Source organism: Hoplias malabaricus, chromosome 18, assembly GCF_029633855.1.
Source record: "Hoplias malabaricus isolate fHopMal1 chromosome 18, fHopMal1.hap1, whole genome shotgun sequence".
NCBI lineage: Eukaryota > Metazoa > Chordata > Actinopteri > Characiformes > Erythrinidae > Hoplias > Hoplias malabaricus.
Window position 1 is genome coordinate 26,703,403 of NC_089817.1, and position 12,725 is coordinate 26,716,127.

The following is a 12,725-nucleotide window of genomic DNA, read 5'->3' on the forward strand; positions in this document are numbered from 1 at the left end:
GTTAATCCGGACCTGGTTTTACAGCGAGTCGCTTGTATTTGGTTTGGTGAAAGGAGCATGGCACTAGCGAGCGTTGATTTTGCTCTCCACCTGTTTTGCGACAAACCACGTACCCCCCGCGCTGGGATTGGCTGCTAAGTTATATTATGTGTGGGAATTGTTAGCTTATCACAGCACACTAGAGTAGAAGGCCGTAGCCAATCACAACTCACTAAAGGCGGGACTTGCCCGAAAACAGGTCTGGAACGAAATAACCGCCAGCGCTGAACACTGCGCTTCGAACCTCTCCATCAGAACGCGAGGCGCGCGCGAGACGTTCCACGTTCGTGGCGAGTGAAGAAGCCGTTAAAGCCGTTGAGGAGAACAAAGTTGCGAGCGAAACGAGAAAGCCGCTGACTGAACATGACCTTAAACCTGGAGGGGTGACATATTTACACCGATTTTCTCACATAAAATCAAACGAGAAAACGTGCAAACGGCTGTCGCGAGCCTACGCTGTGGAGGATATTTTACTCGCCGTTTGAAGGAGGCGGGAAGCGCGTGGCTCCGCTGAGGAGATTTTTTTCAACGAGAAATATCTGGGGAAGGTGTTTGATTTTTAGACATTTTGCCTCTCTTGACCCAAGTTCAGGCTCCGCCGAAACAGAGCGTGTGAAAACCGTCAGGTCGACGGATTTTCACTCGACTTTTTCGCTCGTATCGATGGGGAAAAGTGAAAAGACTGCGAAAGGGCGAAGAAGGGGAACTGGATTCTTACCGCAGATGAGCACCGTGTCCGTTTTTGTGCTCGCCGTCTTCGTCCACGTCGCTGTAGCTCAAGGTAAAACGACCAAAACAACCCTCTTATGCTAACCTCCCGACGCTAATAGACTAATGAATGACCGCCTGAGGTGGCGGTAAGCTGCCTGGTGAAACAAAAGTTAAGCGGTGCCCAACGACTTTTATAGCACTAGATAAATAAATAGAAAATAAAATGTATACCTTTGAAATTAAACTATGAGATGGCGCTGTGGGATCTCGGACTCTAAAGTTTTGAGGGTCACAGAGCAGGGGCTAATAATAATATATTTGCATCCTTGCATAATAGCTTCATTTAAAATAAATAATAAAAAACCGTCTCGATTGTATTTACTCTAACGCAGCTGACAGGAAAATTCAATAATCTCACCACTTTCACTCATTTTAATTTTGGGAAACTCAGTCTTTTAGAAACGGATTTTGAAGTTGTGGAATTTATTTTTCTCTAAAGTGCAGAAACTTAGCAGCAAAAAAACAAAAGCCATCCTTCTGTTAAAATCGTTTCGCCTTGATAAATAATACTTTTTTAAAATTGTAATTATTAACATTTTAGTCACATTATATTTTCATTTAAAACATTTTCTTAATGTGTTTAGGACATAATGTGTCTAGTATATTCCTCTTAGTTTCCAATAATAACATAAAAGTAGAAATATGTGTTCCTATTATTATTATTAGTGGTAGTAGTATTATTATATTAATTATTATTATTATTACCATCGTTATGCAAATTAGCCCAGTGGTGCGAATGATTGCCATTGTTCTGTGAGCAAAAATATATTTATAAATGTACACAAATGTACAGACTCTGCATGTGGTCCAGTAGGACATGTACAGTATTTCACCCTACAGTAAGCTCACCCGTGACCATATTTAGTCTTATCTTCAGTCCTTTGGTTTTTAATATCAATAATAAAAGTTTTTGAAGCGCTCGGGCGGCTCGCGGCGACACGGTCCGCGCTTAACGGAGCTGAACAAGCCACGGAGCACGACGCCGCGGAGCAGTGTAACGCAGTGCTCTTGTTTTCGTTTGATTTATTTATTATATTTCTATTTATAATGATGAAATGTAGTGATGATGAAGGCTTGCTTTTTTTTTTAAAACGGATTATTATTATAAACCTTTAATAGTACTACTCTAATAGTGTGTAGTAGAAGTGAATAATCTAGGCTTTTCATATACGTATACTAAGGCCTTTGTATAAAAGCAATACAACCTGATATTAACACATTACTGAAAGAACAACGATGCTGAAATGTTATAGATGCATGTTCTCACATGGCTTCAATGGCAGGTTTGCTAGCATTTGCATCAGGCAACAGAATGAGTCTATAGCCGTTATCTATGCTCCTGGAAGCATATCTGGGGGGAGCATTTACACATACAGATCCTAGGTTGCACTCCTTTAGCTATATATAGTGTTGTCCTTTTCCAGTAACCCACCTTGAGATAATAAGGTGTGAGAGCACGTTAGTAGTAAGAGCATGATCCCTAGTGCTCCTCCAGCTGAAAACCTTCATATCCATGTTTGTTTTGAAAGGGATATTATGTATATTTAATCAAGAAGACTCTAAAATCATCAGAAATCTGTGTCTTAGGCCATTTCCTCACTTTCCTCTACCTGCTCCCATCAATAATTCAGAACCAAAATCTTGCTGTGTGTACTTTTGTAATGCTTGATATTTTTGTGTCTTGCATTTCCTGTGTGGTTTGTGTTTTGAAGCTTATTTAGCGTGCCGCTGTGTACAGTTACGTTTCCCCAGAACAACTTAGGTTTCAGCTTATGGCTAATTATCGCTAACGTGTCAAGTTTCTGAGTGTTGTGTAGTCCAGACGTCGCATTAACGCAAAAAAATGTTGATGCAGCTAGCCCTCAAGCAGTTAAATGGGAGTCTTTTGGGGCCCCAGTTTAAGGGATAGAGCTGATAGTTATCTGGGTAAACACTTTCAGTCATCTTCTTGACATAGAGGGACAGCGTATAGACCCTCTCTCCCGTTAAAAGCCAGTTTGCTAAATCTCATCCTGAGCGATGTTTGACTAGAGGCTTAAATTCTCCCGGAGTGGAGTTATGAGACAGTTTGGGTGTGCATTCCTGTCCCGTGCAGGTGGCCGGATCCTGCTGATCTTGTAGTTATGGAGATCACTGAAAAATGCAATTTTACCAATTCCAGAGCACTAAGCTAGGAATTGCACTGTGCTCTTTGTTGTATTGTTGAATTTACTTTGTTGTGCCCCCAGGAAAAGCATCAGAAATAGTGTTTATTTTTGTCTGGGCTGTACCTACCACCATTAACCTAAGAACAAAAATGTTATCAGGATATAGATATTCCATGTGGGCATAGGATTGGTAGCAACCTTATCCAGAAAGGCATAGCCCCCCTCTACAGTCCTGCATAGTTAATGAGTAACATGGAAAAGTAGGAAAGCTACCCAGCTCCAGTTTCTGAAGGGCACAGCAGGATGACATAATCTCCCCCCATTCCTGAACCCCTCAGAGGCCAATGGCATTGACTACAAAGGCAACACGAACCAGGTCGCACCGTGTCCATTAAGAAGTCGATATTTAGGGAGAACATTGTTTTGCGTCTAATTAATGGGCCTCGTGTTTTTTTTAGATCTTGTTGAGCCGTACACATTCCCAAATCACATGGGAATCTCTTTATGGCTAAAGTACCTTCCAATTTAGTTATTCCAGAGTTGCTCTGCTTGAGCAGCCGCTGCTATTATACGCTGTAGGTCCTCTTCCTCCTCCTCCTCTCTGCTCCCTTCTCTTTAGCCTTTTCCATCACCCCTCTAATTTTCCACTCGTGATACACTTGTTTTAATCAAGTGTGCGGAATCCAGCTTAGAGTGGATAAGAAATTGAAACGTTGAATCCCAGCTCGTCTCAATGTTCTCTTAGCACAGCAGCTTCGCCTTAGAGAGATAGAGAGATAGACAGAATGAGAGAAATGGAGGGCAAACAGAGAGTGGCTGTATCAGCAAGGGTATAGCAAAAATAACTGACATCTCAGCCTGAAGTGTCTCTGAATGTCTGCATCTGAATAAGTGGTGACAGTGGCGTGCAAGTCAAGAGGGAGTTAGAGGGAGCGAAGAGTGTCGAGTCGAACCCAGAGAACCCTTAACGGATCACGGACAGGATCCTGCCCCACCGTTCCTCTGGCACCCAGATGGGCGTGTGGATTTGGGGCTGAAGTAGGCCTGCTGTCTGTTTGAGTATGCAGATCCTCCGTGGATGAAAGCCGAAGATGCCAAATGTGTGTAAGCCTTTCTCCTACAAATTTATTCCTCTTTCCTGTTGTTCTCTCATAGACGGTGGCTTCTGGCCAGGTCCGGTTGTTTCTTTCTTTCCTTGCAGCCTTCACTGAACGCTCCCATAAAACCTTTAGGGAGCATCAGGGGAAGCAGCAAGCTCCCCATGTACCCTTCCACACTCCTCATAAGCAGACAAGGCTTCCTTGTTTGTGTTCCTAGCGCATAATGACTGCGAAAAGCTGAAGCGAAGCTTACCCGCAGAGCCTGCCGCATTGGTCATAGCATGAGTTCACTTTTTCCAGGGCTTTCGTCCTCCTCCTCGCTCTCTCACTGTATTATATGCCCTTTGAGCTTTGTTTACCGAAGCTGAATTTAATGAAAATATTTCCGTTATTTAAAGTAAAAGCAAAAGAAACGCCCAAGAAACGGGCGAGTTGACAAAAGGCACATTTACAGTATAATGCACAGTCGATCCGCTAAGTGTAAGATGGCCGAGTAAGCGAGAATGTTATTACTATCATCATTACTCTAACCACTTCCCTCATTGCTGAACAGCGGCGTCTCAGGGGCACTGCTAAGGTTACAGCCATCGCGCTCATTCTCCAAGTACGTTTGGAGAGCACAAAGGCGGCATTGTGTGCCGAGAAGACTACCATGCAGTGACCTAGCGCTGTAATGTGTAGGTAATTCCCTTAGGATGACATGATGTAGGGCACTTTAAAGGCCATTTTTTATTTGTGTGGGGGGGTGGGGTGGGGGAGAAGGGTTGGAGGAAGTGGGGGGCAAACGAGAGCAGAAAGTACATGCATGCAGTTACATGCAAAGGTCAGGCCAAGCGGTGTGTCATCAGAAATTCTGGATCCTTGTCTCCTACTTTGTGCCTTGTGGGTGTCAGCATGGCCTGCTGTTTACTGGCCTTCCTCCACGCTGAGGAGATTTTTTTGTGATAATTACTGTGAAAAGTGGCTTGCTGAGGTTGCAGCTCTCCCTCCTGACGTCACGCAACACCCAGGACATGGGCAAGATGTATTAAGGTGGGCGAGCTGCATTGTTTGTGGTAAAATGAGCCTTATCCAGCTGTGTGGAGAGGTTACACAGGCGAGGGCAAGGAAAGCAGTGATGGTCTGTTTTTTGTCTGGTGTTTGTAGGGAGGAAAAAAAAAAACCAGGAGTGGGGTGAGAGACTGAGTTCAATTAATCACACACTGTCACCTCTGAAACTACAGGGGAAGCATCAAAGTGCAAGCCTTTAGTTCTATTAGCAGTCCATTAGCGGAGGACGGCACAAGTACCAACACAACACTAGCATTCCAGTGTGGAAGTGACTGACCTGTCTGTCAACAGTGCCAATACCGCTCTCTGTAATGACCCTTCCAACTGCATTCACATGCAGTCAGGTGTGTGTCTGTGTGCTTTTGCAAGAGACAGAGAGTGTGTTTACATAAACTTAATAATCCTGCTATAAACAGCATATTCCAATTTCGGAGAATGGTGTAAGCTCTAGAAATCAGATTAAGAAATCCTTAAAGAGAGCTGTATTTTAGCTCAAGGGACGGCACGGTGGTGCAGCAGGTTAGTGTCTCAGTCACACAGCTCCAGGGTCCTGGAGGTTGTGGGTTCATTTCCCGCTCTTGGTGACTGTCTGTGAGGAGTTGGTGTGTTCTCCCTGTGTCTGCGTGGGTTTCCTCCGGGTGACTGTCTGTGAGGAGTGTGGTGTGTTCTCCCTGTGTCCGCGTGGGTTTCCTCCAGGTGCTCCGGTTTCCTCCCACAGTCCAAAAACACACGTTGGTAGGTGGATTGGCGACTCAAAAGTGTCCGTAGGTGTGTGTGTGTCTATGTTGCCCTGTGAAGGACTGGCGCCCCCTCCAGGGTGTATTCCCGCCTTGGGCCCAATGATTCCAGGTAGGCTCTGGACCCACCGCGACCCGGAATTTGATAAGCGCTTCCAGATAATGAATGAATGAATGAAATGTATTTTAGCTCAGGAAACATATACACATACCCTGATTTCTTTTGGATTTCCAGTGCAAACATAACCAGACAGAATGTAGGGTCATCTCTGACATGTATTGTGAAGTTATCAAGCACCACCCGTCCAGCAGCTTGGTCTCTGGATGTAATGGAGGGACACGTGCTGCCTCCAAGAACAGACACTTTTTTAAAAGGCTTGTCTCTGCCTCAGCAGCAGTGTGGAGAAAGCACTGAGAAAGCAGCGCTGCGTTATATTAGAAATCACGAGAAAACAAGAACCACATCTACAGGTCCATGTTTACAAAAAGCTGCATCAGGAACTTTATGTCGTGAATTTCTGTGATGTTATTGGCTGTTGCAAAGCTGTAATCAGATTAGTGCCAGCCTCATGTAAACTCAGATTTTTCCCATTATCTGATTAAATTACAAGTGCATGTAAAAGCAGTGATCAGATTACTCGCAAAATCTGATTTTGTGCAGTTATCAGATTATTAAGTGCGAGTAAACACACTCAAGTGCGAGAGATTTTGTGTGTGCTTGCAGCTCAAAATGACAGCGTGCCACACTTGAAACAGTTGTGTCACACCTGTGTTATGGCTTTACAGACATCTCCTCCTCCTCCCCCTTTAAAGTGACGGCCTGTGATATTTGAACCTGAACGTCTGGTGCTCTTTGTTTTTAACTTACAGAAGATCTTCCTCTCTGTGAGAGTCCTCTGTACCCAATTATAAGCTTAAATCTGAGAAATGTAATTCAGGGCCTGTACTCGGCATGGAGAGGGTAATTGTTATCAGGAAATGGAAAGCGAGAGATGAGAGTTATTATCAGTTAAGAGGCCTCTTTTTTGGGGTCAGTACTGAGAGGAGAATGGCGCGGGTCTCTTTCACAATTTGAAGAAAGAACAGGCTTTCGTTTGGCATTTGCCAAATAGGTACTCCCCCTGTTACCACTCCATTCAGCATGAACCAAGGCTAGTCATGGTAACAAAATACTTCTTGGCACTTATGGTTACATCAAGTGGAGGCTAGTGAAATATATCCTACACTCTTAGAAAGGAAGATTATTTAAGGGTTTTTAGTAAAGGTGATAGTTTTAGCTAGAACCACCTGCATGGTAAAATTGTTCTTCAGATTCACAGAGAATGTGGTGGGTATGGTTCTATACATCACTAAAAAGGGTTCATCTGTTGTAACACGCCAGATTTCATAACAATAGTAATACCCTTTAAGTCATATACAGAACCATCTTCATTAACGTGCTTTACGTAAAACCATATTAACACCTTTTCATCAATCTGAAGAACTATTTAATTAGGACCATCATATTAACTAAAGAGAGGAGTTGGTGTGTTCTCCCCGTGTCCACGTGGGTTTCCTCTGGGTGCTCCGGTTTCCTCCCACAGTCCAAAAACACACGTTGGTAGGTGGATTGGCGACTCAAAAGTGTCCATAGGTGTGAGTGTGTGAGTGAATGTGTGAGTGAGTGTTGCACTGTGAAGGACTGGCGCCCCCTTCAGGGTGTATCCCCGCCTTGCGCCCAATGATTCCAGGTAGCCTCTGGACCCACAGTGACCCTGAACCGAATAAGCGGTTACAGATAATGAATAAATGAATATTAACTAAAGACCTCTACAAGAACCCTCTTTTTTAAGAGTGTATGTTTCAACAACCATCCCAGTACAACATACTTTAGGACACTAGAGCTAATTTTTTAAATGTGAAATGAAACAATGAGGGGAGGTACATTCTGCTACACCAAAGGTACAGGGATTGTAATTGTCCCTTTTAAGGTAGAGAAGTGGTGTCAAAGTACAGTTGTGTCCATTACATACATTACATATCTGTACACTCCCTTTATATAACTGCTTTAAATATAAAACCAAAATAAAAGTCTGGAGTTGCAGTGAGATTTCCATCCATCCATTATCTGTAACCGCTTATCCAATTTAGGGTCGCGGGTGCAGTGAGATTTAAGAAATCATATATATTTAACATAAAATCTAGTACCATAATTATTACTAAAAATAAATGCACCATTGAGAGTGCACTGTGTCCACTAATGATTTGTCGGACGATGTCCCTGCCTGTGAATTCTCTTGTGGATTAATTCAGGGAGCAGGCAGAGTGGACAGTACATTGTATGCAACTAGCTGCATTCATGCTCTGCCACTATAAAAAGCCTGAAGTGCCACCAAAGTGGCATCAGAAGCAGTTCTTTTATTTATCCCTTCCCCCGGTCTGTGATGGCACTCCTTCTACTCGCTACATCGACTGTGAGGTCTGCTCTTTGCAACCACTTTTCCCACCCGGAATGCCATCACAGAGTGGCTTAAAGTGATGTTACAGGCAATTTGTTCCCGTAGCAGTGTACTTCAACAATCCTAACCCGGCTAATGCGCAGACAACATATATAGACTACTAGCTCTTGAATAGAGACATCCCAGTCAGTCTTCTGATTACAATGCTGGCATGTGATAGAGTGTCAGGCTAATTTTGATCAGTATCTTCAGTCAGAATGATTGCGCTGACAATAACCACCAAGCTGGCTCTTTCTGCCAGACTCCTTGCAATTTTGCCAATGTGTTACACTTGAACGCTGGCCAAATTGGACCTCATTGTTTGGTTTCATGTTGCATTCTAATGCAACATGTAAAAGACGGTAATGATGTATAGTGCTGTTCTCCATCCAGAGAGGCAGGGGCCAAGTAATCACGACCTGGTCGGAAACCCAAGTAGGGCCAAAACCCACACACTCCCATTTCCTACCTCCAGTTTATCAGCATCCCTGTCTCTGTTATTCCTCAGCCTGGCCGACAGAGGATGAAAGCATAGCACAGATAAATGTTTGTGCCTTCCTGTTTTTATGGGGCTTAAATAAAGAACATACAGTTGTGCACCAGTTTGAGGTTTATTTATTTATTTATTTTTATTTTTTAGACCAAGCTCTGCTTTCCATTAAGGCAACCATGCAGCTCTGTGATGATAAGAGGACAATGTCAGTGCCCCTGCTGACTAGACCCTAAACTCAGTGCATTAGAACAGCAAATTGTGTGTGTGGGGGGGTGGGTGGGCCAGTGGGGATTACGTGCAACAGCCCACTCTCTTTAGGGTAATTACAGCAACCCTGCCTTAGGGGGACCAAGCCATTTGGACTGATTGTACACTCTGTAATGCACAGGACCTAAAGTCTCTTATTACCATCAGCAGGTGCTTTATGGGGAATGTCGAAGCCATGAAGGGGAAATGCTAGGTTAACTTTCGTGGCAAGGTAAATGAGCAGACAGGCCTTAATGTCAAACAGGCTTCCCGTGAGGCGTGTGGGTTTGTCCAGGGATCTGGGTGAGGGTCTTTGGAGGATTCTCTGCAGATCATCATTCGAAGCTTGGAGGCTCCTTGTCTAATCTGCAGATTCTATGCGTCTGGTTCCTGGACTGTTTCACTCTTCAGTCAGATGGAGATAAAATGCTCCCCTTCACTGTTGAGGCCTCTTAACTAGATCATATACGTTTGGCAAGAGGTTGAAACTGAGGAAAGCCTGGGGAGTTAAAAAAACACACACACACACAAAAAAAACTAAAAATGCATGAACACCAGGCATAGGACTTGAGGGTAGTTCTTCCTGAATTTTTCTCCCTCTTTTCTACAAAACTGCTAAAACAGCCCTTTAAACTGTGTAGACCATTAGGGGAAGGCTCCAGTGAATGTGTGTCACAATGTCAATGTTTAATGTTGTATTTTCTGCCTGTTAAATGAGGTGCTAAATTAGAGCCACATATTGTGCGATCAATTCTGCGCAGGGCTCCCATTTGAGCGAGTGCTCAGAGAGAATACGAAAAAAGCCTGTTGTCGAGAGTACCCCGCTATGAGCAAAGGAGTCAGATTGCAATTTATGGGCACTGCTCATTTCTTTTATTCTTGCTTGCATGTGTTTTCATGTTGTCCCTACATCGTATTTCTGATGTCACTGCCTCTCTAAATCAAAGGTCTAAATGAGAGCCTAGAGAGCCGTGTGCTTATTTTTCTGCCTTCACACAGAATTTGCTTTTATGCTTCTCGAAAGTTACCCTCGCTCTTTTCCATGTAAATGTATTCCAGTCTGAGTGCTGGCCTTTTCTTTACAAAGCTAGACATTATCTTTGCGATGTCGGTATCTTGTGCGTTTGATTTTCCTGCATGTGATGTTAGTGGTATGTTTGGCAAGAGTGAACTCAGCACTTTTGATTGCAGCCACATCTCCAGGCTTGGTCTCCAGGGCCTGAAAAGCTGGGAGTGCTTAACTGGGCCATGCTCACTGGGGCTAATTTTACAGGCGCTCGGTCGACAATTGTACAGTAGTAAGCCTCCCTAATGAAGGCTTTCTGCATGACCTGCTCGGAGAGACGTGCTTATCACTGCAGTCCTGTAATCGCATGGTCCCTATAAAGGAAGCGGTGAGCGCTGAGATGGACTGCAAATGACAACTAGGCCAGCACAAGGTGTTCATTGAGAGAGTTAACCGCCGTTAATCACAGGAAGCTATAACGAGGTCAGTTTACAGCGACTGGGCAGAGACGCAGAAGCAGGCCCAAACTGCTCTTAATTCTGACCTTCACTGCCACAAGAGGGAATATTAAATTTCTCCAGGACCAGAAAGCACGGGTTGGATCCGTCCCTGTCCTGTGATTATGGCTGACCGTTTCAAAGGACAATAAAAGAAACTGGTATCAGGACGAAAATGAGAATGCAGGTACTGCAGAGATCTTGACACACTAAACAACAGGAGTTTACCAGTCCTGAGGAAGGACTCCCAACATAGCAGAGGGAGGAGATGAATAATAAATTCTGTCCTAAAGTGATAGGAACCTAATGGATGTGGCGAACACTATAAAGTTGAGTCAGCAGTCTGCGACTGGACAGGGACGGCTAGCGAAGACTTTTTTTTATTGACAGCAGTTGAGATCACTCAGAATAGGGACTGAAGACAGCCGTATATATGCTTTGGCTTGAGCAATATTGTCAGTCTCCCTCAAGTGCAGACGTGCCGCACTTCCTATATGGTACATATGGTATGCTCTATCAGTCTGTATGTCTTTTCACTCAATATTACTTCACTATATTTCCTGCATCTCCCTGAGAAATGCAGTCAGCCGTCTCTCGTCTTCAGTCAGGGGTCATAAACCTGACCGCATGTAGCCGAATACAGTGAGGTAAACTGATATGCCATTATGCAGGGGCATTAAGCATTCCCTCAAAAATTCTCTCACGGAAAACAAACCATTCCCTCCCCGGCATATAACATGTATAGTTTCCAGGCAGGGGAGCAAGCCAGCTACCATGTGAGCTTTTGGCTGCCTTCCGACCCATCCTGGGAGCAGAGAACAGCCATGCGCTTCATTCATGCGCCTGAACTGTGGTAGGGCTGGCCGTTTCAAGGAGTTGTCAGATTTGAATTACAGCCCCTGAATGCTTGCCTTCAGTAGCCAGGCACATAAATTAGGCCCTACACACCACTCTTACGCCTCTCATTTGTGAGAAAGCACATCAGTAAATCTTCCCGTGTTTGTTCTTTCAATAAGGCCTGTGAAAGTCTTGCTCTGACCAGTTACGATTTGGTGTTTTATTGGTGTTATTGTGAAGGAAAAGGTTTTATTTTGCAGCCTTGCCTGGGTCCTTGCCTGCCGTGCCAACAAAAAGCAGTACTTTGGGCTTGAGGAGGACAGGAAAGCAGGGAGGAAGAGACTCGGCGATAGCCCAGGCACTCCCTTCTGTGTCTAATCCCTGCAAGAAAGGAGAGATTCAACCACATTAACCAGTGCTATTCTGGGCCACTTTTGGTACTGCTTTGTTTAGCGGCATCCAAACCCCTAAGTCTGGTAAACAGGCAACACAATGTTGAGAGCAGCGTGCTTAGTCTGCGTATGAGAGCTTGTATTCACTCGTGGCACATGTTAGATTTCTTTTCTCTCCCCTCTTGTCATGTGCAAATGATTTCATATGGAAATCTGATCTCTTTTGTGCTGCTGTTGGGGAAGAATGGAATACAAGGGGCCGACTGTTGCGGTCCTCGCTGTGATTTTTCACTCTGGCAGTTGTTTCTACATCGATTGCATTTTGGAGACATGGGCGCATGAAATATTGGCACATGTATTTACATTTTAGACCCACACGTTCTCATTTTCTGCTTTCTTCCTTTCTTCTCTAGCATTTGACAGAATGTAGAATGTTTTTTACAGTGTCTTGTGCACAGGCTGCCAGCATGTTTGAAAACGATTCTCTGGAAGTTATGGCTAGTCATGTAGGATGTTTGTCTGAGAAGTTAGAATTGCAGATACAGCCACTGTTTAACCAGTAGGAGACAATAACACTCAAATAAATAAATAAATAAATAAAATAAAGGTTCGAAGCTGATGTAGCAAGGCAGAGTGACTAGCACCTCACTGTCACTAAGCCCAGCTATCCAGTCTAATTCCTCAGGCACTGTCACATCTCATCCCTCCTCCACTCCACTCCTGGGCTCTTTCTCTTACTTTCTCTCATACCTTTTATCTTTCTAGAAGGTTCACTGCGATGTTAGTCAAGCTACGTGGACTTTAAGAGAGCTTGTTCTGGAGATATGCTGAAATAATATCTTCAAAAGGCCTGGCAGCTTGGCACAGCTCCCTGCCCTTTGTTGCACGGTGGTCTGTGCATTACATAAAATCCATCGGGGTTCAGTAATCTGC

General features: G+C 44.1%; 1 protein-coding gene across 1 annotated transcript in view; it reads left to right on the forward strand.

Moving 5' to 3' along the window:
- The first annotated feature begins 300 nt into the window (after positions 1-300).
- The window catches only part of unc5cb (unc-5 netrin receptor Cb), a 195,301-nt gene continuing 182,876 nt past the window's right edge, over positions 301-12,725 (forward strand). Inside the window, exon 1 of the mRNA XM_066651109.1 lies at positions 301-820. Coding sequence (XP_066507206.1) covers positions 703-820 — 118 coding nt within the window. The 5' untranslated portion in view covers positions 301-702. The remainder of the gene's footprint in view (positions 821-12,725) is intronic.